The sequence below is a fragment of the Gracilinanus agilis genome, chromosome 5, assembly GCF_016433145.1.
Source record: "Gracilinanus agilis isolate LMUSP501 chromosome 5, AgileGrace, whole genome shotgun sequence".
NCBI lineage: Eukaryota > Metazoa > Chordata > Mammalia > Didelphimorphia > Didelphidae > Gracilinanus > Gracilinanus agilis.
Window position 1 is genome coordinate 25,931,195 of NC_058134.1, and position 26,777 is coordinate 25,957,971.

General features: G+C 38.3%; 1 protein-coding gene across 1 annotated transcript in view; it reads right to left on the minus strand.

The window, feature by feature from the left end:
- LOC123249751 (ubiquitin carboxyl-terminal hydrolase 51-like) overlaps positions 1 to 26,777 on the minus strand; it is a 603,048-nt gene that overhangs the window by 316,987 nt on the left and 259,284 nt on the right. Inside the window, exon 2 of the mRNA XM_044678878.1 lies at positions 12,100 to 12,168. Coding sequence (XP_044534813.1) covers positions 12,100 to 12,168 — 69 coding nt within the window. The remainder of the gene's footprint in view (positions 1 to 12,099; positions 12,169 to 26,777) is intronic.

Below are 26,777 nucleotides of genomic sequence, written 5' to 3' on the forward strand. Positions count from 1 at the left end.
ACAGAGTAGGGTTACCAAAGGTGGCAATGAGGAGAGAGTGCTTTGAAGGCAGGTGGGATGATCTACATGAATGAATAAAAGTAGCAACAAAAAACATCTAGAACAATAAGAAGCTGTAGTATACACAGTGATGACATCCCAGCAAACCATCTCAGCAAATGGACTAAACATACCTCAAACCTGTGGGAGAATTAGGAGGACCTTACCCCAAGCAAGTGAAAACATTCCCCTGGAATGGGTGGATAAGAAAAATTGTTCCAAGAGACACAAAGACAACTGTATCAGGAGCTATAGAGCATTTCAAACTTGGTCAGACATGGAAGACACCAAGATCATATGATATATCCAGGGCCATCACTAGTCTTCCTGACTTGAGCCTTGCTACTGGATCTTAGGTGACTGTGGAAGAGAGAATGAGGCTGACAACTTGGTACAACTCTGCCTCACTTCAATCCAATTTACATATAAGTCAAGACATCACCTTGTGAAATCACCGGTCCTCTTCAAAAAAGATAGTGGAACAAGAAGAACAATAACAAGTCAATAGATCTTTTTGGCTAGATTACAGCACATATAAATGTAAATAATTTCAAAAGAGTAAGCTGAAGCCAATATGCAGATGACCTTATAATGGCATGCTTAGAAATTTCAATTTTAAACAAAAATTCAATTTTTGACCAGAGGAGGGACATGATCAGGGCTGTATATTAGGAAATCTACTGTCCTGTTGTTAAAGTTGTTGGAGAGTGGATTAGAGAAGTTGGAGAGTTGATAAGAAGGGAGATCAATCAAGCCACTATTGTTACAGTCCAGTAGCAAAGGAAAAGAGAAAGAGAACTAAGGTGATACTAGCTAAGTAGAGAAGAAGGGTCAAATGTGAGAGATGATGTGGAGATGAGAGAATCACTATGATTTGGCAAGAAATGGGATGGAAGTCTAAAGGAGAGGACCAAGTCCAAGATGACTCTTAAGTTGGAAGCCTGGGCAACTAGAAGGCAAAAGTTTCAAGTCGAGATATAAGCATGGATACTGAAGACCAGCTGAGTTTGGAGAGGTTCACCAAGCTGTCAGCAGGGTGATATTTTGGTCACAGCAACTCTTGAAGACAGTCTATTAAGACATATCATGTATTAAGAGGAGTTCCTATGCTTAGGAAATCATAGATCCTGAAAGGACTAAAGCAAATTACTAAGATGTTAAGATTAAATATTTTCTCTACTTAAGAGGACTTTTTCAAGCACTTACCAACATCCATTTATATGCACTTAGTGTCAAATAGAAGTTATCCTTGCTTATTCAATGAAACAGATTCTCTACTTGGCAATACCTTTAGTAGTCATTAGCTTTGTTTATGATGGGTGTCTGAAAATAATATTTGCTTTAAGCTATCCACTAATTCAAAGTTTTACTAGGTCAAATTGGCCTTTCATTCTAAATGCAATTCAATTCCAAGCCTAAAATTTAAAAATTAATTATTCCCTTAATAGAAAAGCACAAAACCCAAACCAAATAAATGTACATTTACAACGATTTACAATTTAAGTAGGATTTCTAAATGTAATATGCCTATAACAATTTGTCTTTTAGCACAGTGCCTGGTGCACAGTAAGAGCTTAATAAATGCTCATTTTTGGTCTGATTTCTCTCTTCCACTCCTTTTTCTATTCATCTCTGGATTTGTATATAGCTTTATGTTTTTATGTCATCTTTGGTAAATATATTTTTCTTCCAGCTCTTCCTTCAAGTCAGTAAGCTTTTATGTTATAGTAGCAGTGGGGACAATTCACTTATATTCTTTCCTTGTTCCTTTTTTCAAAAAATGGTTTTTAGGAAAACAAATCAAATGTAAGCATGTATTCCCTTTTACAAAGCTCTTCCTGAGAGGAGGGGAAAGAGGTCTTATGTTTTTGTTAAAAACTTTTTAAAAAGCAGGGCAGCTAAGTGGCTGAGCAGATTGAGAGCCAGGGCTAGGGATGAGAAGTCCTATGTTCAAATCTGACCTCAGGCACATCTTGGCTGTGTGACCCTGGGCAAGTCACTTAACCCCCATTCCCTAGCCCTTACTGTTCTTCTGCCTTAGAACCAAAACACAGTATTGATTCTAAGACAGAAGGTAAGGGTTTTAAAAAAATGAGTTTCATATCTTTCCTTTTGTCTAGAGAAAAAGACTGTGATGACAACCTTGTCTAATTAGCTCCTTTTCTTTGTCCTTTTTATCAGGAGTTTAAGTTTGTGAATAAGATCATCAATGTTACCAAGGCAATTTCAAAAGAATGTAATCTCCTAGAGAACAGGGCTGCTTTATTGTTGGTAGTAGTGATTGCAAATTTTACTTTGTTTTGCCTTTGGGTCTCCAGTATCCAGCAAATGCCAGGCACATAGTAAGGGTTAAATAAGTGTTTATTGAATTGATTAGATTGAAATTGAGCAATACCATCTTCCATAATAATCCAAAGGCTTTCTGCTCTTAACTTTATGTTTCTGGGGTCCTCAAGCTACAGAATCAGTAGCAAATCCTTATTTTTCCCAACTTACAATTGAAGAAATCATTTTGAGAATCTGGAATTATAGCCCAAAAGGTTATAAAATTGTGTATATCCTTTGACCTAACAATATCCTATTATTAGGTTTGCTTCTTAAGGTGATCAGGGGAAAAGGAAAACAACCTATATATTCTAAAACATTTATAGCAGCTCTCTTTGTTGTGGCAATGAATTGGAAATCTGGATGGGTGCCCATCAATGGCTAAACAAGTTGTGGCACGTGATTGTGGTGGAATACTACTGCATTGTAAGAAATAATTTTTAAAAAGCATGAAAAGACTTACATGACATTATGAAGAGTGAAATGAGCAGAACCATGAGAGCATTATATACAGCAAGAGAAAACTGTTCAAAGAATGACTGTGAAAGAACCTCCAGAGAAAGAACTTGATAAATAGAAACAAGCAAGACATAAATATGTGTGAGTGTGTATGTGTGTGTGCGTGTGTGCGTGTGTGTGTGTCCTTTTGTCAAATGATGCCTTCTTCAGTGTGAAGAGGGAGGGAGATATCTAGGAACTTTAATGTAACAAACAAATTAATTAAATTAATTTAAAAGTTCTAAAAAAGAACATATTCACCATGTCCAAATATATTGATTTCATTTGTTGACTCTCTATTGAGCCACAGAATGCCCGGATGTCCCTTTACCTATGTAGACCCAATAAGATTAAGGGACTCTACCTTATGGTCCCAGTATTGCCATTAAAAAATTAAAGGATCATGCTTATCCTAATACAACTAAGATATAAACATTCATTAGTTTCTGAAACAATGTGCAGATCAATCAAGTCAACAGTCTCACTTCTTTTTCCCATTTCACTTTCCCATTTCCCACTACATATCTTCAAGATGAAGAGGAAGGGAAATGGGGGAAGAGAGAAAAGCAATAAAACACATATTGATCCCATCTACAAGCATTCTCCTTCATGTATTCTACATTCCAAACAGAGTGGCCTTGCTATTCCCAGCATTGTATATTCCATTTCCCACTTTCATGCTGATGTATAGATTGTCTCCCATGCCTTTAGAACTCTTCCCCTCCTCCACCTCTTAGTAACTCTAGCTAACCTCAAGTTTCAATTCAAGTACAACCTAGTATAAGATCCCTATCCAGATCTTGGAGGGAGTATAAAGTATATACATATATATAATACATAATATACATATATACACATATATATATAATTAATTTTCTGTGTACATCTTTACCCTGACAGAATATAAGATCCTTAAAGGCAAGAACTATATTCATTTAGTTTTTCTGTATCCCTGGAGGCTAGAACCTAGGAAATACATCATAATAATGTCTCACAGTTCCGAAGTTTTTTAACAATTGTGACAGGCTTTATATACATGATCATATTTATGCTTTCTAGGCAGTATCTTGGTTTTATAGATGAGGATTTTACTCACGCTCAAAGAAGTAACATAACTTATCCAGAATCACACAGCTAGTAAGTACCTGAGGGAAGATTAAAACCCAGGGCTCCTTGACTCTGAGACCAGCACTCCAGGCACCTAATTCTGCTTTTAGAAATGATTGTTGAAGTAAATTAAACTGAACAGAATTGAATTGAATGGAACTGGCCAAATAGTTGTGAAAGGAGAAAAGACAAGAGAGTTAGCCTAGTTCCCATTTTCATATCTGACCTTCACAAAGAATAATAATTGGCAAATTACTTATTTGGGACCAAAAATCTACCAAGTCTCTCTTCTACTAAGGCATATAATCACAGCTAAATTAGACCTGTCTTCCTCCAACAAGTGGCTAAAGCTTCTGCTGTGACTGTAAGAACTGTGAAGCATCCCTGTCTTGGAAGCCTTGTCATTTCATATTATCTGCCTCCAGGAAATATTGATACTCAAATATCAACTCAAATTCCTCATAAGGGTCAGCTGCCACCTAGTCAGGCATCCATCTCCTTTGAGATTGATTGACTTTCACTTTCAAATAGTAGACATGAGTGCTCCTGGCCACCCATTCAACAAATCACCCATAACTTTTAAGGTTGGGAAAATGGATCCATTCACTTTAAACATCTATTAAATGCCTACTATACACCAGGTAGTCACTGAATCCCTGTATAATTAAAAGTAATTGGCCCAATTCTCTCCTAGGACAGTGAAACATATAGAGGTCCCAGTCCAACACCCCCTTCTCACATCTGCCCTCTACTGTTTCCCCAAGACATTTATTCCCCTCTTAAAATAAAAGAGTCAAAGGATTTAGGGATCAGAGGGAGATTTCCTGAGTGATAAGTCAGATGGGAAAGAATTTATTAAACTTTTCAAAGGAGAAAGTTTGTAGAAAGGACAGGCTGATTAAAAAAAGCTTATCAGAATCAGTCTTTCAAATTTGGAGGTATTCTCACATCCACAACACTGACAGGCAATTACTTAGATTAGAAAAAGGCAATTCTATTATACATAGTGTAAATACTTATAGAATTTGCAAAAATGTTTTTATATTAGCAGAAATTAAGAAAACAGTATAAACATAACTCATCCTTTCAAAAGTATTTATGGAATATTTATCACCATCATCATCATCATCACCATCACCATAAAAATCCCATTCTTAGACCCTCATCATTATTGTAGCTAGCATTCATATATTCCTTTAGAGTATGAAAGCACTTTAAAAACATTATTGTGGGGGCAGCTGGGTAGCTCAATGGATTGAAAGCCAGGCCTAGAGTCGGGAGGTCCTAGGTTCAAATCTGACCTCAGACACTTCCCAGCTGTGTGACCCTGGGCAAGTCACTTGACCACCATTGCCTACCCTTACCACTCTTCTGCCTTGGAGCCAATTGGAAGGTAAGGGTTTTAATAAAAAAAATTTAAAAAATTATTGTATTTTACCTTCATGACAACCCTGAGATATAGATCCCATTTAGAGATTAAAAAACTGAGATAAATAGAGATTCCATTACTTTTCCAGGGTCACACCACTTGGTTTTCCTGACTTTAGGTCCAGAGTTCTAGCCCCACTGCCACCTCTAAGCACAGCCCTAGCCATCTAAATTACAGATGATGTCATAAATAAGGACATAGTATGCAGCACAGATGATGGTGATAACTATGAGGATAATAAAGAAAATCATAATCTAAAATGTCTCTTTCAAGAATGAAAAGCACTTTTCTTAAAACAATCTCATAGGGTTGAGGGAAGTAGCCCAAGTTTTATTGTTCTCATTGTATTTATTTTATCAATGCCTCCTGTTTTGGGGAACACCTTTGTCCCTAACCACCACCACCATTGGACTCTCCTTTTGTAACAAAGAAATACATGTAAATAACAATGACTAACCTAGGGATCCCACCTGATAGCATATTCCCTATTCTGTATCTGGAGCCCCCATGGATTTATTGATGAGGAGAAGGAAGGAATGTTTCATTTAAGGATTGAAATTTATTCCCAGCCCTATCTAAAAGATGAGGAGGAGAGGTAAAGTGACTTGATCAGATCTGGGACTTGAATCCAGAGACTGAAAGGACTCTGTCTAGGGCTCTTTGTAGTATGCAGTTATAAAAATATTATGCCATAGATGGAGACCTCCTACCCATTTACAGGATAAGACACTAATCTCTTTGCAAAAGTTAGATGGATCCTGACCATCTGATCTGATGAATTTAATTAATGGACATTTAAAAGTGATTGAGGTAGCAACACAACATGGAGAATTATAAAACTGAGAGGAACCTTACAATCCACATAACCCAAACATCCCATTTTATGGATTAGGAAATGGAGGCCTGTGAAGATTAGATGATTCAAACAAGCAGTAAGGATCAAAAGTGGGGTTTGAATACAGTTCTCTGACTCCATTGCTAGTGCTGGAGGTCTTTACAACCTAACTATTCAGGTGTACAGTACTTAGGAAATAAGTTGGCTTAAAGAACAGCTTTGAAGACTATAAAAAAGGGGAGGTGGTGCATAGAACTTTACGGTGCTTAGAAGTAGTCAAAACTATGATTAACAGTCATCTTGGTTAGAACTAGGAGCTCTGTGGTGTTATAGACCTCCTAAGGCAATCTGATGAAGCCTAAGGACCCTTTCTCAAAATCATATTTTTTAAATACTAGAAAGAAATAATAAATTTCATTTAGAAGTTAGTGAAAATAAATACTGGAATTTTTTTTCCCCATACAAGTACATAGTAACTCTGGAAGAGGCACAATGAAAAGAATTCTAAACCTAGAGTCTGATAATCCCAAGTTCAAATCCAGCATTTATCAGCTGTCAGATCCTGGACAAGTCATTTAACCTTTTGGTTGCCTCAGTTTCCTTAATTATAAAACAGGAATAATAGCCTCAACCCTGTAGGGTTGTTGTAAAGATCAAATGAGATATTTGTAAAAAGCACTTAGCTCAGTGCCTAATACATGTTGTTATTTAGTCATGTCTGACTCTTCATGACCCCTTTGGGGTTTTCTTGACATATATACCAGCTAACCATGTCCTTCTCTAGATCATTTTAGAGATGAGGAATTGAGGCAAAAATGGTTAAATGACTTACTCAGGGGTACAGAGCTAGCAAGTATTTTGGAATGAATTTGAACTCATGAGGATAAATTTTCCTGATTCCAAGTCCAGTACTTTATCCATTGTGCCATCTAGTACCTCCTATGCCATGACACATTCCAAACACTAAATAAATGCTTTTCTCCTTTCCTTTCCCTATTGGTCTGTGAAACTGATTTAGTCTCTTTGTCTTTTTGTCTCTGTCTCTCTGTCTCTCTCTTTCTCTGTCTCTCTTTCTTTCTCTGTCTCTGTCTCTGTCTCTGTCTCTCTCTCTCTCTCTCTCTCTCTCTCTCTCTCACACACACACACACACACACACACACACACACACACACACACACACACACACATTTTATAAATAAATAAACTGAGGCCTGGAGAGGTTAAATGACTTGCCCAAACTGACATAGATAACAAGGGGGCAGAAGAGAAATCTGAACCCAGATTATCTGATTCCCAAATTGCTCCTTCTGCCACACTCCAGGGTTCTTATAGGGGCTGGAAAGATGGATTACTGGGCCTATGTTTTATTCTGTGTCTGTGATTTACTTAAACCACTCCAAAAACAAATGGGGAAGCATACAAATCCACAAGGCAGCAAGGACTTGATGTGGATGCCAAACCTCTCAGGAGGGCACCAGAGCAGGAATCCCCCAGCTGAGTTTCAGTTTTCCCATTCAAACTCAGTCTTGCTATTTGTATAGGTATTTGCAATGCCTATGAAGTCCCTAAGCCTATTAAATCTCAAACACAAAAGACAAAGGCTTTACAATAAACACAAATTAAAGAGAAAGAGATTAGAGTGCCAGTGACAAAGGAGAGGAAAGATTAGCTCGTGTGCTAGAGGGGTGGGAAGGATTACCAAAGAGGCCTGAGGAGTGAGTACAACTAGGAAGAAGTTTCTTCAGCAGTTTGCCCAGAGGGTGAGTCAGCACACAGGCAAATATCATTTCTGAAATTTAAAGCCTCTAATAGAGTAGAGATTAATTAGATCGGTCCCTGATAAGCAATCACCTTTGAAACTCCAGGAATCTGTAATCCAAGGCTAGGGATAAGGCAGCCTTTGTAAACTAGACATCTTAAACTTAAATGTCCCTTTAAAACTGCCAGGAACCAACCCAGGTTTATGAAGAAAAACATCAGTTCTGCCTTTGGCATACATAGTTGTCCTCTGTTCAATAACCTTCAGTACTTTGGAGAGTTCACTTCCTCCTTCTCATTGAAAGGTACTAATCAAACAGACACCAAAGTAATCAGACCCTCGGTATCTTCCTTATGTGAAATTGAGCAAATAAGATTACCAATTATTCTAGATTATTGTAATATTATTAATGAGGCAGCTAAGTGGCAGAGAGGAGAGAGTGCTGGGCCTGGAGTCAGGAAGACCTAAATTCAAATCTTATAGTTTTAGATGCACTTACTAACAATATGACCCTGGGCAAGTCACTTAACCCTGTTTGCCCAATTTCCTCATCTATAAAAAGAGCTGCAGAAGGAAATGGCAAATGCATCTTTACCAAAACAAAAAAAAAAACAAACAAACAAACAAAAAAACACAAAGGGTCATCAAGAGTCAGACATGACTAAAAAAACAGCTAAACAATAATCAAACATTATCGATATCATAACAGCTGACATTTATATAAGTGCAGCAAACGAGTCTAATTTTTTAAGGAATAAACCCAGTATTACAGCCCTAGTAAATATTCCAGCTGAGGTAAGTGCAGTGTCCTATCCATTACCTCTCATTTTCATCCCTGAAGAAACTCATGTAGACAATAATAGGAAGATATTTGTGAGCAGTATAGAAGTAAATTGGTACATTGGAGAAGCCCTGAGACCTGGTTTCTAGTACTGGCTTGGCTGTTAAATAATCCTGTGACTAGTATTAGAGATACAAAGACAGAGATGATTCTTTTTGCCTTCAGAAACTTAACAGATAATGAAGGGAACAGAACTTCACAGATAACTGTAATACAAGGAGAAATGGTGTGTTGTCATAAAAAGGGCAAATGTGCTGGAGCAATACAGTCTGAATTTGAATCTTGGCTTTGTTATGTGTGTGGTTTTAGGCAACCCCTCTGATCCTCAGTTTCCTTATCTGTAAAATTAGGATGTTGAACTAGAAGTTTAGAGAAATTCCGTGGCATAGTAAAGGGAGAACTGGTTATAGAGTTGTAGGTACTGGGTTCAAACTTAGCTGGCAGAATCACACTACCTGTGTAATCTTGGGCCATTACCTCTTGGTACCTCAGCTTCTTCTATAATATGAAGAGGTTGGACTCGATGATCTCTGAGGTCTCTTTTAGCTGTCAATTGTGAGGTCTTTTTGAGCCTCATTGAGAGAAGAATGTGATGAGTTCAGAGGAGTGGTTGGTGTAGGCAAGGCATTAGCAAAACTAGCTATGGAAGGAGAGATCAGTTTTCATTGAGTGAGGAAGAAAAAGGAAAAGGAGGAGGTGAGGGAAAAGTGCAGGAGAGGCATTATGAAAGAGATGGCACCTGAATGGAACCTTGAAAGAAAAGGGGCTCAAATATATGTGGGTGGAGGAGAAAAAGAGTTCTCTCCAGGCCTGGAAGACAGACTGAGCAAAGGCACAGAGATGAGAGAGGACAGAATAAGATTAGTAGATGGAGTGTAGATTGTGCTATGGCTGGAATGGAGAATATATGAAGTGACTAAAATGTGATGAAGCTAGAAAAGCAGATCAGAGTCAGATCATGATGGGCTTTGAAGACTATGTTCAGAAGATTATTGTTCCTTCAACAGGTGATAGGGAGCAATTAAAGACTGGGGAGTAGTGGAGTGGCATGCATTATCAAAGCATCCTATTAGGAAGATGTCAGAGAATATTTAAAAGATGGATTAGAAAAGGGACAGATCGGTCCCTTGCAGGGTGACAAAAAATGTCAGTCAAGAGAGGCAGCAAGACCATAGGAACATAGAAATAATAGATTTACTATAAGGAACCTTAGAGATAATCCATCCCAACTTTCTCATTTTATAGTTGAAGAAAGTGACTGGATGAGGTTAAATGACTTGTGTAAGGTCACACAGATAATAAAAGACAGAACAAAGCTTTAAACCCAAGTCCTTCAACTATAAATCTTATACCAGCGAACAACACTCCATCCCCAATTAGCACATTAATCTAGGAGGAAAGGGAGGAAAGGTTGAACAATGGTGGTTGCTGGGAGAGTACAGAGAAAAGGATATCTTTGAGATAAAATCAAAAGAACTTTCTAACTGAATGGACATGAAGGATTAGGAGGAATCAACCAGGTCTCCAGTTATGTGACTGCATGACAAGGACAACAGCTGGCCAGAGGAGAAGCAGGTCTGGAAGAAAAGATGATGAATTAGAAGTAACTTCTCTGTGGCTTGTTTTCTTTATAAATATATAGCATCATCTATCTCCCAATCCCTTCTAGACTTATTTTGTGATTCTAAGAAACAAGTGAGAGTGAAATGATACCTAAATTACTCACTTAAATTCACAGTCACTAGAAGCTATTGGTCTAAAAGTCAGATTTCCTAATTCATAGACCTGTGCTCTTTCCTACTTCAAGCTGATTTAGGAAGAAAAAGGAACCAGGATTTCCCTAGTGACTTTCATCATTCATTTTTTTTCTACAATCACAGTCCTCCATTCCATATCAAATAAACTACAATAAGTATGAGTCATCAAAAACCATAATCGCTATGTCAAACCGGGGCCAAAAAATAAGATCCTGCTGGGTCACACAAGATCCCACCAACATCATGTCTCTGTCTCTATTATTGCTTTAGTTCTACCATCATAGGTCATGGAAGAAGCATCTCAAATACTTGAAACAAGGGTCAGTGACTGGTGTTTACTACTAGTTCCCGAGTGGCCTATCACAAAGTCCAACTTTAAAGATTTCTGAAAATGTATCACATTACTAGTTTACAGTCACCTAAGAAGATGTATTGTTACCACATTAAGGAAACCAGGACATCTGAACTGTCTGTTGGGCAGGGAAGATTACCACTATATCCCAGGGAGTCTACTGGTCTTTCTCATGATAGGGCTACCCACTCTCAGAAAATGAAAGCAGACAGAAACAGACCATTCTAGGCTAACATTAGTGAAACAGGTCTTTTCTCTTGCTGTTCTAAGTCCCCTCTTTGTTTTGGAGTGGGGGCATTGGGGGTGGACACTGTCACTTCTAGGTGATCTTCTCTATGACTCTGTTTCCCCCGATGTTGTATAGTCCCTGGTAAAGTTTTATGTAAAGGGCATTTTATGTGAGTTGCCCAAAGTCTTGGGCAGAAAGGACACAGTGAAGAGTTTGGGTTATATTGACACTTTGTCACTGGGTCATATGACAAGCTGTATCCTTGACAATTTCATCTACCCATTTCTTGGATGTTTCCATATACACAGTCAAAGATGTAGGACTCTGATATGTACTACTCTGCATACTTTTCATGGCTCACACAAATTATTCCTTAGTGTAAATAAACACCTGGCCTCAAGACATTTGAAAATCATTTTTCTAAGTTGGTTTCATGATAATGAGCATGGGAAGGCATGATTCAATTGAGGAAGAACAGAAGGTTAACAGAGATAGGATCATTTCCAAATATATTTGTTTTTTTCTGATTGACTTGGTTCATGTGATCATCTGGGGGATGACTTGAAAGAACCATCTTAGCCTTTTACAAAACCCTCTGCCCTCCTTCATTTATCACCATCATCCCCTCCACCCCCACAACACCACCCCAACCTCTGTGACAAAAGCACCACACATAAAGCTTTGATGAACAAAGAAATGGCTGAAGTAGCAATTTGCCTACTCCCCTGTCAATAGGGGCAGAATCTAGGGTGACTAAATCAAAGCCCTAAATAAATATAACCATCAATGAGGGCCAGGGAGTCCACACACGTGCCTATGGCAATGCTGGGTTTTAGTCATGCCAGAAAATGGGATGAATAATTATATGGTTAAACACATTCCAAGGGGATTTGAAATGTCATTGTTCACCTTGAAAAGGGTGTATTACCTGATGTGGCTGTGAGCTGGACCATCTGCTGTAGGAAGGAGCACCTGAAGTCTTGCTGGCCGAGGTCCTCTGGAAAAGAGAAAAAAAAATGCTCCTGTCAGCCAGAACAGTGCAGAACAAATATAAATACTTTAATTTAACATTGCATTCCTATAGCCTCAGAAAGTAAGCTGAAATATGATTCTGGTCATGGTTTAGTGTGCCTATTGGATTCTTCCTTATTCTTTTCCTTTCTTCTGTCCTCATTTCCTTCCTTCATTTCTCCCTTTCTCCCTTCCTCCCTTCTTCCCTTCCTTCCTTCCTTACTTCCTTCATCTCTCCCTCCCTTCTTCACTCCTTTTCTTCCTTCCTATCTTCTTTCCTTCTTCTTTTCCATCCTCTCCCTTCTCTCTTCTATTAATTATTATTTCTACATAATTTACTTATAATCACTACCATAACCTTTCAGATCTCATTTCCCTTCCTTGAATTCCCTCTTTTTTTTTCTTCCATCTAGCCAAATTCTTCCCAGTCTTCAAGGTCCAGCTTAAGAGGGAATTACACTAGGGAACCAGTGTGGCACAGTGGAGTGAGCAATGAACATGGAACCATAAGGACTTGCCACAGAAGTCCTGGCTGACTTTGGTCTAGTCACTCCCAATCACCTACAAATATACACACACATTGATAAACACATACAAAAGATCAAATATAGATAAGTGAATGAAAATGTGACCTAGTGGGAGCGAATACCTGAGTCAATAGAGAAGTTGAGTTGGAACCCTAGAAATCATATCAGAAACCTAGAAATGTATAAACAAGGAAATAGAAGCTTGAAGTGACCATGTAATTAGACTAAGATCAGAGAGAAAGTAACCACGCCAGGGTTCAAACTCTGACTCCAAATTAATTTCCATTGCCACTATATCACCCTGCCTTTCAAGCAGATAAAACAAACAAATAATGGATTTAGTGTCAAAGAACATGAATCCAAGAGCTGCCATAGCCCTACCTTTATGACATTGAGCAAGTCATTTCTCCTCTCCTGGCCTATTTCTGTAAAAATGAATGGGTCAGACAAATTTTGGGGTCCTTTCCATCTCTAAATCTTAGGAGATGATCAAAGAGAACTGGCAGAAGAGAAGAGAGAAAAACTTAACATGTTTATTAGTAACTGCAAAATTAAGGAAGTAATGATTTGCCAACTATGAATCTTGCTTTCACTGAAGATTATGTTCAACAAAAGAAAAGGAAGACATGGCCACAAGTAAGTCTGGAAGAAGTTTCAGACTCAATGGCCATTCAGAAGCATGAAAGACCATCAGCTGTTACAGACAAAATAATAGCTAACCAGGTAGTTACTGTACTTGGCCCTGAAGACTCTCAATCATTTAACGGTCATACCAATGGGTAAAAGATTTTTTAAAATTGTACATTTTCAAAGGCCACATATGCACATGTGTGTGTCACTCCATATTTCAAAAGTCATAAAGCTCTGATAATACCTTCAAGCAGGCAAAAAGATCATAAATAAATAGCATTTAAGGAAATCAGTTGCCAAATGGACATCTGCTTTCACAATCTCATTGCAGACAGTCACTGGCAAGTATAAAGATGAGAGACATTGTGTATTATTCAGACAGATTGAACTCTGGAGGGCAGACATTACCTTTGGGGCAATGCCTAGCTTTTGAATGGCTTATTTCAGGTGGAAAATCATTTTCCCATCCCAAACCAAAGTGAATCAGGGGGTACCAGACCAAAAGAGAAAATGAGGTAGACATCAGGGATTTTGGAAGAATGCTACAGGAAGCATCACATAAAGAGGAATGCCCAAATCCCTCTTCCATGAAAATTCAATTACTTATGCTACAATTGGGAAATATTCAATATTACATGAACATGGGTCATTTTATATGACAATATCGGGAAACAGTTGCAACAAAGCACAAGTAGCTAGCAAAAGTTTGAAAGGTCAGAAAAGAAGCTGAATGAAAGTGGGGTAAGAATAAAAAAGGCTAAAGGAAGGAGGGTTTACTTTGAATAACAGGAAGTTAGAAGTCTGTAAAGGTTCAGAATTATGCTGAAAGAAATCTCAGGGGACATCTAGCCCAACTTCACACATGAACAAGAAATCCCTCAGCAATCATCATTTGACTTTCATTGGAAGTCTCATTACCTTCCAAGATTTTGTGAGGATCAAATGAGATATTTTATAAAATTTCATCAAATGTAAGCTATTTGTTGTTATATTACCTCTCAAGACAGACGGTTCTAGTGTTGGATCACTCTAATTGTTAAGAATGTTGTTGATATTCCCCTACATATTACTCATTGTCATCCTCCTCTTCCCCAAGAAGTCTAATCTCCTAGCCAGATAGTAATCCTTCATACATTTCTATCAAGTCTCCTATAGGTTAAGTCTCTTCTTCATATTAAACATTCCAATTACTTCAACAGATCCCCTATGATTTGATCCTATGAGGCTTGGTGAAAAAGGGAATAGCAGATTCCTATAATTTGGAGGAGCTGATGTGATTGTCATCCGTATGTATGTATGACCCCAATTTCTATCTTGAAATTTAATTATGCAACTTTAACTTTAGCCAGTCAGTATATGGTCATTTACCAGAAATCAATTCTTGCTCCTTCTGCTTCCTACTCAGGAAGCCTAGAGAAGACAACCTGCTACTTGTTAGCATCACCAAAACAAAAGACAGTATAGAAAATGGAGTAGAAAAACTCAGCTATCCCTTCTGTCCCTTCTCCTGTCTTTGTGTGGGGTTAGGGTAGGAAATTTATAGTTGTCTTAAGAAAAGAAGGAGGTCAATTTGTCTCTTACAGTTTACTCTTCAGTGATGCCTGGACATTAAACACTTATATTGCCTAAAATCATAATCAAGAGTTAGTTGTATTTGATGATACAAAAGCTTGAAAACAGAAAAAGTATTTTAATTCAGAAAGGAATCTGATTTCACAATTTTATGCAATGTGGAGGTGAGAAAAGATCCTTGGGCATTTTCCACCAAAAATATCCTGGCCAAGGTGATGTATTCCATCTATAACCCATCCCCATAGTTACTGTCAGGCATTCTTCATTAAGAATAACCTAAGGGGGCAGCTGGGTAGCTCAGTATATTGAGAGTCAGGCCTAGAGACAGGAGGTCCTGGGTTCAAATCTGGCCTCAGATACTTCTCAGCTGTGTGACCCTGGGCAAGTCACTTGACCCCCATTGCCCACCCTTACCACTCTTCCACCAAGAAGCCAATACACAGAAGTTAAGGGTTAAAAAAAAGAATAACCTAAATCATTTGAATGGCAATTTAAACCCTTATTATATGGATAGAATATATGAATACCACCACCATCATCATCATGTATATATATATATATATATATATGTCATGATCATATATCATGATGATGATGGTGGTGATGATAATGATGATAATAATAACAACAATGATAAAAATGGCAGCATGACACAGATAATGGCCTTGGAGCCTAAAGACATGAATTAATTTTCACTTCTGACAGATATTGACCTAGAAAAGCTGTATGACCCTGGGCAATTCATTTAACTTCTCAGCGTTCCACATAGCTCTCTAAAATTAAATTACAAAGAAAAGGAAAGTAAGGGAATAAGCATTTATATAACATCTACTGCACACCAAGCACTTTGTCTTAAAAACAAATATGACAAATATTCTATCATTTGAGCTAGAAGGAGCTACCAGTCTGCTTAGATGGAGGTAATTTCCAGGCTAGTAATCCCTTACACCTACATAATCACAGATTTACAAATAAACAATTTAGCATCGCCTAATGTTTTACCCAACACTTCTAAGTGCATTATTTCATTTGACCCTCCTGGCAACCCTCCAAGAATTTGAGGACAAATATTATGAAAATCAGCCTGTGGATGAAGAAACTGAGGCACAGAGGTTACTTAATTTGCAAAGCATCACAGCATGTAGATGTCTGAAGATCAGTTTTAAGTTAAGTCTTATGACCCATAAAGTCCTATGTTCAGATGGGATTCTCCATCTATTCAAGGGATTGAGCTCCCTTCCCACATCTTTTTCCAGATTAATCAACTGATTCTCTCTAGTCCTTCTTCATGTGTTCCACGTTCTAAGCTTTCAGTCACATCCATACCTTCTTCTGTGTGTCTTCTGAAATCTCCAAGCCCTCCCCTCTGACCCTGGGTAATCTGGTCCCCTGAATTTTCTTTGATGGCTCCTCATTTCATGACAATATGCTAAAAGAAACCTTCCTGATATACCTCAGAAGGTGGTAGGGAGTAATAGGTGAAGGAGGGAAACAACACTGGTCTGTGTCAAGGACTGGTCAAGCCCTTCTTTTCTCAGGATGTTGCCTCTTCTCCAGGTTAATCTCCCCAGGTTTGTTCCCAAGTCACTGTGGTGACAGGCTCAGTCCAGTGACAAAAAGCAGATGCTCAAGATTCCAGACATTATTTTTCCCCTTAGATTCCAAGCTGTACAGAGTATTTCCTGAAATTGAAGTTGTGCTTGTGGCTTTGGGATTTGCTGGCTACTCTCTCCAAATTGCAATTGGAATGACATCCTAAAAGTGTCCTTGGCTGGGAACCTCCCAAAGAGCCTTCCTGAGGATTTGGGTGAATTGAGGCCACTTCCCCAGCCTCAGGCTGTGCATAGGTGGGCAGTGGCCCAGGGAGACAGCCAGGAATGAGAAGCAGTTTCATCTGCAGATGTGTGAAAAGACCCATGAGAAGCTATGTGCATTGGCATTAAGAGAACTGGAAGTCAGAGGATCTGGATTCAAATCCTGTCTGGATGGTTGCTGCCCTTGTGAGCCTAAGTAAGTCATCTTCTCATCTGTTCAACTGCTTCCTATAAATCTTTTGAGAATAATGACTGTCTTTTGCCTTTTTCTATCCCCAGGGCTTAGCATAAAGCCTCACACTTAGAAAGTACTCACTAAATGTTTGTCACTGACTAAAATGAGCAGGATGGTGACTTAGGCTTTGAAGGTTTTGTCAAAATATGAAGCGTGGAGTGTAAAGAATGCTGAATTCATGCAAAAGATATGGGTTCAAATCCTAACTTTGCCAGTTGCCCTGTGACCTTGGGCAAGTCACTTACCTTGCCCCTAGGCTCAATTTCTTCATCTATAAAATGAGTCTACATGACCTAGGAGATCCTTTCTAGTTCTAATTTCTTTCATCCTATGGACACTAAAGCCTCTTCCAGTCCTAAATCTTGTATTCTATGATCTAAACAACTAATTAGCTGACCTTAAGCAACTTCCAAAAAAAGCCATACAGACTGGCTGCCTGCCCTTGCTTATCCTATGAGAGTAGAGATGCTCCTGAAGTGGTTCTTTTCTGACTTCATTTTCCCCTCCAGGGTGCTATTGATATTCTTACCTAAACACTCTCAATTACTTACCCAAGGTCATCTCAGTGGCAGAATCAGGATTTGAACTCAGGTTCCCTGATTCTAAAGGCAGTCTTTTTCTCCATGTAACCATTTTGTGAGTTTCAGTACAAGGAGGCATAAAAAAAATGCATAATTGGATACTCCTCTTCAAGCTGTAGGCCAGAGCTTTAAGGATATGGCAGGGTTATCTTTACTTCACATCAGGGATTGATCAGTTAACTCCCATCTTCTTTGGGGTACCCTCCTTATCTCTTGACACTTACCAGGAGGGCAGACTACCATCTCCTTCATACCTTTCCTGTTTTGCCAAAAGGACTTGGCTTTCCAAGATTTCTAGAAGCCTCAACCTTATCATAAAAGCAGAGGAAACATGAGACTTGGTGGTGACCTAGAGAGCAAGGAATCTTCATTTTACAAGTTTAAGGGGCAAAAACAGGCAGAGAGAGGTCAAGTGCCTTGGCCACAGTTACCCAGCTAGCCTGTAATGATACCAGTTAGATAGAGGAACCTAGCCTGGACCTCTTGGGGCAAAGAAGGAGTACCCTGGGCTAAGGTGAAGGCAGATGGCTAAATTGAATTAATCCTTCTTCCTAAAAGCAGGAGTGCCTGCTGAATTACAAAGGAAGCTTCCTGATAACAGAGAGCTCATCATTTATTTACTCCTCTTCCTGTTAGCTGTCTTTAGCCCTGTTCAGGAAGAGAGCTGGAGGTGGCTTCCTGCCTAAGTCTGTAGGGATGAACAGCTGTCTGTCTCCTTGAAGAAAGCTCTGGCGCCTTGTTTCCAGGCATGTGAAGTGACAGGGTGACAATATGGCTTTTGAGTCTTTAAAAGCCCTAAAGAACAAGGGAGGCAGAAAATGCTGTCTTTCCAAGTGCCTTAGAATAAAGTTTTCTTGTCACTGAGGGTCTGTGTGAAGGACACCAAACATGAATCAAAAAATGGCAGGCCGGAACTTTGTAAGGCTCAGCTGAGATGTTGTTTCTTCCAGGAACTCTGGCCTAACTCCTGTAGCAAAAACCGGTCTCTTCTCCCTCAAATTCTCCTGGAGAACTTGGTCTGGACCTCACCTTTGACCCCTTCCCCTCTTTTTGGAGGAGGGGAAGGGCAAGTCAAACACATGATTTCCTCAATGTCAGGAACTCCCTTTCTGAAAACTCCTTCAATAAAATGGATGGGCTATTCATCCAGAATTCATGGCTTAAACAACTGAACAAGCCCTGGAGGATTGGTTAGGAGACAAGTCCATGTGTCAAAGAGTACAGTGTCAGAGGTAGAACTTAATTGCAAGTAGAGCAAAGCCTTTGAATCATTGCCATAATCTGCCTTTCACAAAGTACCTTTCACTGCGGGGGGGGGGGGGGGGGCAACATGGTAGCTCAGTGGATTGAGAGTCTGGCCCAGAGACAGGAGCTCCTGGGTTGAAATCTGGTCTCAGACACTTCCCAGCTGTGTGACCCTGGACAAGTCACTTAACCCCCATTGCTTATCCCTTACCACTCTTCTGCCTTGGAACCAATACACAGTATTGATTCCAAGATGGAAATTAAGTATTAAAAAAAAAAGTATCTTTCATTATTTTTATCAGAATACTTGTATCTCTAGCTGTTTGTGGCAGGATTTAAACTCAGATTTTCCTGACTCTAAGTTCAGCATTCTGTCTACTTCATCATCTAGCTGCCTCCAACTATGGGTGGTGATAATAATAACAACAACAATTAACTTGTCTAGTGTTTATTATGTGCTAGGCATTCTCACTCTGCTGAGCAGTTTATAATAATTATCTCATTCAGTCTTCACAACTACCCTAGGAGGTAGGTCCTATTATTATTATCCCCATTTTACAGATGAGGAAACTGAGGCAAAGAAAGGTTAAGTGACTTACTCAGGGTCCCATAACTGCCTTAGACAAATTTGAACTCAGGTCTTCCTGGCTCCAAGTCCAGCATTCTGTCCTATCCAGCTGCCTCTAACAATGGAAAAACCATCAAGCGGATCAATAAATCCTAGATCATACCCACAGTTCCATTCTTTTCTGAATGCCTTCAAACATGGAAGTCAAGCTTGTAACAGTTTCTTTGAACTTTAGGAATTATAGTGAAGAAAGAACTGTGTTTAGAACATGACAGCGAAAATGCAGGAGAAAGCCTCTCCAGTGTTTCTATTTAAAATCCAGAGTACTTGATGAGGACCTAGGCTAGCTTTCAGAGCCATGAAGGGATTTGAAAAATCTCACTCCAAACAAAATATCATGTTAATCTGAGTGAGTTACCATCGCATGGGGGAACAAGAAGAGGTCTAAAGTGTATTTGACAAGAAGAACTTTTTGTGTAGACTGGATAAAACTGCAGTTCTGACTTGGAAAAATCTTTAAATAACCTCAAAGTTCTGATTTTTCCCACTCTGTAGAAGTCCCCAGTTCTCTGCAGGAAAGATTGCTTAGCAGCTGTGTTAAATCAGTGCAGGATCAACAAATGGAGGCACCACAGAGGAAGCACTTAGCAGATGACATCAAGTTGTTTCATGGGGGAAGGAACAAGGAGCAACTTTGGTGGCAAAGAGGTATCAGAGAATCCCTAAGAATATTAGTTGTCTGTCCCATGAGTTTTGCTTCTCTCCTCCTCTTACTCCTCCACAAGATCTGTGTTGAGAAGGAAGACCAACATTTTCTTGTTATTCTTCTTTGGATTCTGTTTAAAGTATCATTGTGCCTTCTGGTTTGATCAAATAGAAAAGACACATCAGATGGGGGCTCTGAAGTGGTCATTCAGAATAGCCTCTGATCCAAAGTGTGCTTTGAATTCAAAAGTATTCATGGGCCCATGACTGAGGGGAAATTTGGTGGGCTACCATATAAATGAGCCTCCAATGTATCCAAAGCATATTCATTTTTCTTTACTCCCTTTTTCATACACATACAAAAAAAATCTGGGAATTCGACTATGGCTTTATTTTTTTTTAAATTACATGTGTGTATGTGTGTGTATATATATATCTATATATATACCTATATACCTATATCTATATATATATATCTATATATATCTATATTTAATATTATATATAATATTAAAGTTCCCAGGTATCTCCTTCCCTCACTTCCCCACATTAGAAAAGGCATCCTCTAACAAAAAATATACATAAAACTATATCTTCCTTGTTTCTATTTATCAATTATTTTTCTGAAGATAGATATACATGAGTTATTCTACAAACAATATTTGTTTCTGTATAGTTTTACTCTGAGAGAGGCTGAGGTTATCGGAGTTAGAGACCATGTAATCCTCATTAGACAGATGAAAAATAAACACACTCTGAAACCAACAGAGGTCAAGTGCTATGTCCATAATTTGGGGGGGTTTTCCCCCATTTTATCTCACTGTAAGTATATGGCCAAGGACTGATTCTCCATCTGACCTCATCCTGAAATAATCTTGGACTCCTGAAGCTCCCATTCTTTAAAGAGATCTACAGAGATCAGAAGGGATTCTCCTGAAGAAAAAGGAAATGCCAGTGGGAGAAGAAAAGCTCCTTAAGAAAGGATCTCATGCTTATGAGATGAGACACTGTCTTCTTCCTAAGGAATGGGCTGTATGGAAAGGTGACCATGGCAGGAGCTACTAAAAGCATCCTTCTTTCTTAAAACTTTTTCTGTGGCAACAGGCCAGGTTTTTGTTCTTCAGACATTTCTCATGCTAATAGCCAGATACTCAAGAGCTCTAAGGAATCCATCCTATATAGAACCAGGGTGTTTTTCTTCAACAGGAAAAGTGTCCAAGAATTTCTTTGCAAAATGTATCAGCTGAAACATTTGTGTGTCCGTTGAGGCTCATGGCTTTGATGAATACAATGAATTAATCAACCAACAGGCATTTATCAAGCATCAGCTATTTGCCAGGCTCTGTGCAAGATTCTGAGGATACAAAGAAAAAAATAAATTCTGTCCTGAGGGTACCTACATTCTAGAAGGGGAATCAGTTTAGGTAAAAAAAAGCATATTTCAGTATTTCTGAGTTCCATAATTTTGTTGGTGTATGTAATTCTTCTCACATATAAAGATTATAATTTCTCCTTGCCAGAGTGGACTGGTACTCAAGTCTACTTTGTGCTGATAGTCAGGATTGAACTTGAGGGAAAGAGGTGGAAAGAAGGGAAAACAATTACAAAACTTTGATTTGTTAGAATTTATACTGCCATCTCCATACCAAAGGACTCTAATCAACTTGCAGAAGGAAAACGGAAATTAATTTCAAGGAAACAACACCTGAAAACCAAATATTTAGAACTCTTAACAGCTTTACTATTATATAACTATACGGCCCAAAGTAATAGCTCATCATGTCTCACAAGAGTTTGGGGAAAGGCTGCCCTCTTCAGACACACTTTTAAAAATATTTTTACTGTTTTAATTTTAGAAAAGATACAGCAATTCAATAATCTTTTCTCTATGGAGGAAAACATAAGATGGAAGAATTTATTTTTTCAAATCAGAACTGGTTGGCAATTAAGGCAAGACAATTTCATGGAAAGAAAACCAAAGTCATTTTGAAAGTACCTACCTATTTAGTCTGTTCCCAACTTGCCAAAAGCACATTACTTATAAATATTGCACATGGCTCCTGGAAATTCTAAGCATGTGCTAGACTTCAGAGCTGTAATTAATTAATGGAGCTGTCTGAGCCTGAGATGTTTACTTAAGCTGTCATATATCTATGTGTTCAGAAACAACCACCTGAATTCACAATCATTGGCTTCCCTGACATTAGAATATTTAATAACCATGATGAGCTCCAGTCTCATTTCACAAAAAGCCCTTGTTCTCTTTCTGTCAGTTCTACCACCCCCAAAACTGCAATTAAGGAAATTGTCAAAAGGATGATCGCCATGCATACTTAGTCCACCAGAAAACTGTACTTTGTCTCTTTCTTCAACATCCTTTGTTTCCTGATAATATCAGAGTTGGGGTACAAAGACCTGATTTTAAACACAAAATCGTTTCTTCCATTTCCCCCCAATATGACTAAATCTAAAAACATAGGTGTAACAGTGGCAATCCAGAAGGAATGGTTTCAGAGAAACCTGGGAAGATTTGTAAGAACTGATGCAGGATAAAGTGAAGAAAAGAACCCGGAGAATAATTTATACAAAATACAAAAAGATAAACAACTTGAGAATACTTCAGAATTCTAATAAATTCAATGACTGGCCCCTATTCCATATTGTGAAGTGTCCTACCCATCTTTTAGCAGAGGAGTGATGGACTCAGGGTGTAGAATGATAAAATGTATATATGTATGTATACATATATATATATATATATTTAGACATGGCCAAAAATATATGCATGCATATAAATATACAAACATATAAATATATGCATATATTCACATACATATTCATAAATATACATATATACACATACACATGTTTGCATACAACAGAGTTTTGAAGATATGTTGGGAAAGTTTTGTTTCACTTTATTTTTTGTGGAGAGGTGGAAGGGAAAGAAAGCAAATGCATATTAATTGAAAAATTAAAACCAACAAAAACAAGAATAATTTCTGAATGTTGAAGTCATTGTCTTCTGATCAGTATGCTAAATTCAAATTTTTAAGCAGATTAAAACAAGACAATTTGCTAATATCCTTAAACATACCATGTCCTATTATGAGACACAAACATGAATCCCATGAAAAACAGAGTCCATCACAAGGTCTTTCTTAGTCTGACCATATTAAATATGCAAAGAAAAGGCTTCAAAATAGGAAAAAGGAACAAACGTCAGTTGAGAGGGGGCAGAGCAAAGCACATTTTTATAGAGAATTGGCTTCGGAAAACTGATTTTGACTATGGAGGGAGGCAGTCCAAGTGCAGCACACCAACACCTAATTTCCATGCTATTTTGCATAAGTAATGTATGGAATGGTAGAGCTGAGTAAATAGAGATCCTTCTCCCTCCTAATTGAAGTGAGGAAGCTCAATGTCAGTGTCCTCAGCATGTGCCTCTCCTGGCCTCAGAGATTTCAGTTGCATGTATAATTGATAGACTGCCATTTTTTATGATGGATAAAATAGTAATAAATAAATGATGAGGGCTTAAAATATCACTCATTTGCCAGGAAATTTCAGTGTTTCTTTGAGTCAATTATAAATCGCTCCTATTATTCCTGCGATTCCACCAAGGCCATCTTCTCCCTTGATTCTATGGCCCCACATATCTGGGATGGGACAACAATTCATCATGGACTCTAACTTCCCTCTGCATGGTTCAAAACCATGTCAGCTGAGGAAAAATGAAGCTCTCACTTTTAAAGGAGAGCACATCTCAGACAACCAAGAATGATGGCCTCGGGGTAATATCTGTACAGTGGAACCAAGGAAACCCATGGTTTATGATGAGTTTATCAATAGGAATTCTCTTCCTTTAAGGCTCAGCTCAGACCCCACTTCCTCCAAGAAGGCTGCCATGACATGCCCTCTATCCATCCTAAATTTAAAATGTTCTATTTTAGAGTATTTTAGCTCTCTCCTAAGCCCCCATTCAGAGATTAGATTTAGGAGGAATGAATGAAAAAACATTTATTGAGCACTTACTTCTTACATGCCAAACATTGCAAAGATTTGGGAAAACTAATTTATAAGTAAAACAGCTCTGTCTTGGGACTACAATTTCAGGGGAGAAGGGAATAACAGTGGAGCAGATGGCTCAGATAAAGATTTGAAACTGGAAGGGGACTCAGAGATCAAGCACCACTCTTTCATTTTACAAATGAAGAAACTGATGTCCAGCAAAATTGTTATTTGCCAAGGGTCACAAAGGTAATAAGCAACAAAACCAGGATTTGAACCCAGGTTCTATGATAGCAAATCAAAAATTTTCACTCCCCACCCTTTCTCTGTATGTGTATGTATATATATATATATATATATATATGTATGTATGTATGTAATCCTCTTCCCACTCCCCAACATGAAGTAAAATATAAGAATCTTAGGGATGAGAAGAATTTTGTCTTTGTATAACTAATGCCTTCTTTGCAGCTAGGTGGCACAGTGGATAGACCTCTAGACTTAAGAGTCAAGAAGACCTGAGGTCAAATTCAGTCTCAGACACTTCCTGGTTCTGTGAGCCTGGGCAAATCACTTGATTTCTCCAAACCTCAATTTTATCATCTGTAAAATGGGGATAATCATGGTACCTACCTCCCAGGTATGCTGTAAGGACACAATGAGATAATATTTGTAAAGCACTTTGCACACTTAGTTCCATATAAATGTTCACTGTTATTACTGTTTTTGTGACTATTAGTTCAATGTTTCTTCAGAATCATTCCATCCAATGGTATACATTCATAGGATTTCAGAAGTAAAAGGGCTATCAGATGAAGTCTAAGGTCCATGCCTGGAGAAGTCTTCATAAAGCAAACCTAACACATAGTGATCCCAGACAGATCACAACCTTCCTACACCTTCTCATTTGGGTGACTTGCCTAAGACCTTCCATAGAAAAACTACTGATCAGGCTAGAGATGTCCCTTTAGGTCTTTAATAGAACAGCATGGAGGCTAACCAAATGTGCTCTCTCTCCCAAACCACATGACTGGTCCATTTTATTTTCTAAGTATAACTTTCCTCAGTATTATCTCTTATACTAGTTGAGAATAAGTCATCATTGGTAATACATGGCCTCTCAACATATATCGAATATCCTTCTCTGGTTTGGATTTTGGGTTACCTGAAATTTTGACTTTTATGAGATTATGAAATATCATAGCACATAGATGGATATTATATTGGAAAGAATTTTGATGTTTAAAGAAACAAGCCTTCTCGTTTTCATTAGCTGACATGTAAAGAGAAAGTCATGTTTTATAAAATGCTCCAAATTCATAAAAAACTCAGTGAGGAAGATACAATTATAATTTAATTTGAGAGATGAGGAAACTGGATTTCATACTGACTCAAGGTAACATAGCTGTTTGTTCCTGAAGTGGAATTTGAATCCAAATCCTTCTGCCTCTAAAAGTGGCTCTCTTTCAACCATGCCATGCAGCCCCAAATCCTTGAAAGTGATGTACCACATTGAGGACACTTAATAAAAGCTTTTCTAAGTTAAACTGAGTTAAAGACTCCAGGGCACTTACTTTTTATGACAGGGCTCCATGAAAGCATGCTTAGACGTGACCCTCCAACATCAGAGAATTCTAGAAGGTTGACCTTAGTGACACCCATAGATTTTTAGTTCTAAACTCAATCACTTTTATTGGTTCATCAATATTTATTATCACTGTGTTTGTCAGGGGGTCATTTCATACCCTGACAATCTGAAGGAAGCCACTGACAACCCAGCATATGGCAAGAAAGCTTTGAAATATTATAGTGTAAGTTTTCCTAGAAACAGTGATCTAGGGCTGGAATGAACTTCAGTGGTCCAGATCCAGAAGCCATCAAGTTATCACTCTCATTTTATAGATCAGGAAACTGAGACCCAGGAATATGAATTGAGTTGCATAAGATCACCTAGGTAGAAATGATCAGAAATGGGATTTGAACCCACATTTTCTGGTTTTAGAGGCAGAATTCTTTACACTAAACCAATATGTTCTCTAATTCTATGATTCAAAAACTATTTGGCTATCAGATCAATATTCAGTCTATAAGATCCCACTGTCTCTCTTGCTCAGAGATGCCCTTTTTGTTTTGATTTAACACAATCCTCTGATTTCATCAGTAGGAGGGTAGTCCTGGCACAGGAACCACCCCCACTGAGCACTTACTCATTTGTAACTCATATTTTCTTAGCAGGATCACGTAGCCTGTATTAAAGGCAGACTGGAAGTCAGGTCTTCCTGACTCTAACACTAGCACTATATGTACTCTACTATACCAAGCTGCCTGTCAAAAGACCAGAAAATCTGGGGAAACACCAGCTGAAATTCAATGAGTTGCTAACACTGTCTCAAAGAGTTCTCAACATCCACTTGTCTTCTATCATTGAGAAATTTAAATACATTAGTCGTGACTTTGACAGAGAACCACACCAAAACCATGATCATGGGCTGTCACCATGATGTCACCAAGATCCACCCTTGGGGAAAAGTCACAATCACACTGAAATGGGCTTTACAAGGATATAACCCTACTGAGATCAAAGCATTTAAATAAAGCAGTGCCACAGCCAACTCAACTGTTCGGAAAGAACTGATGAAAAAATATGACATAGTTTATCTAGCTAGCTATCTATATCTATATTATATATATATACATATATATATAT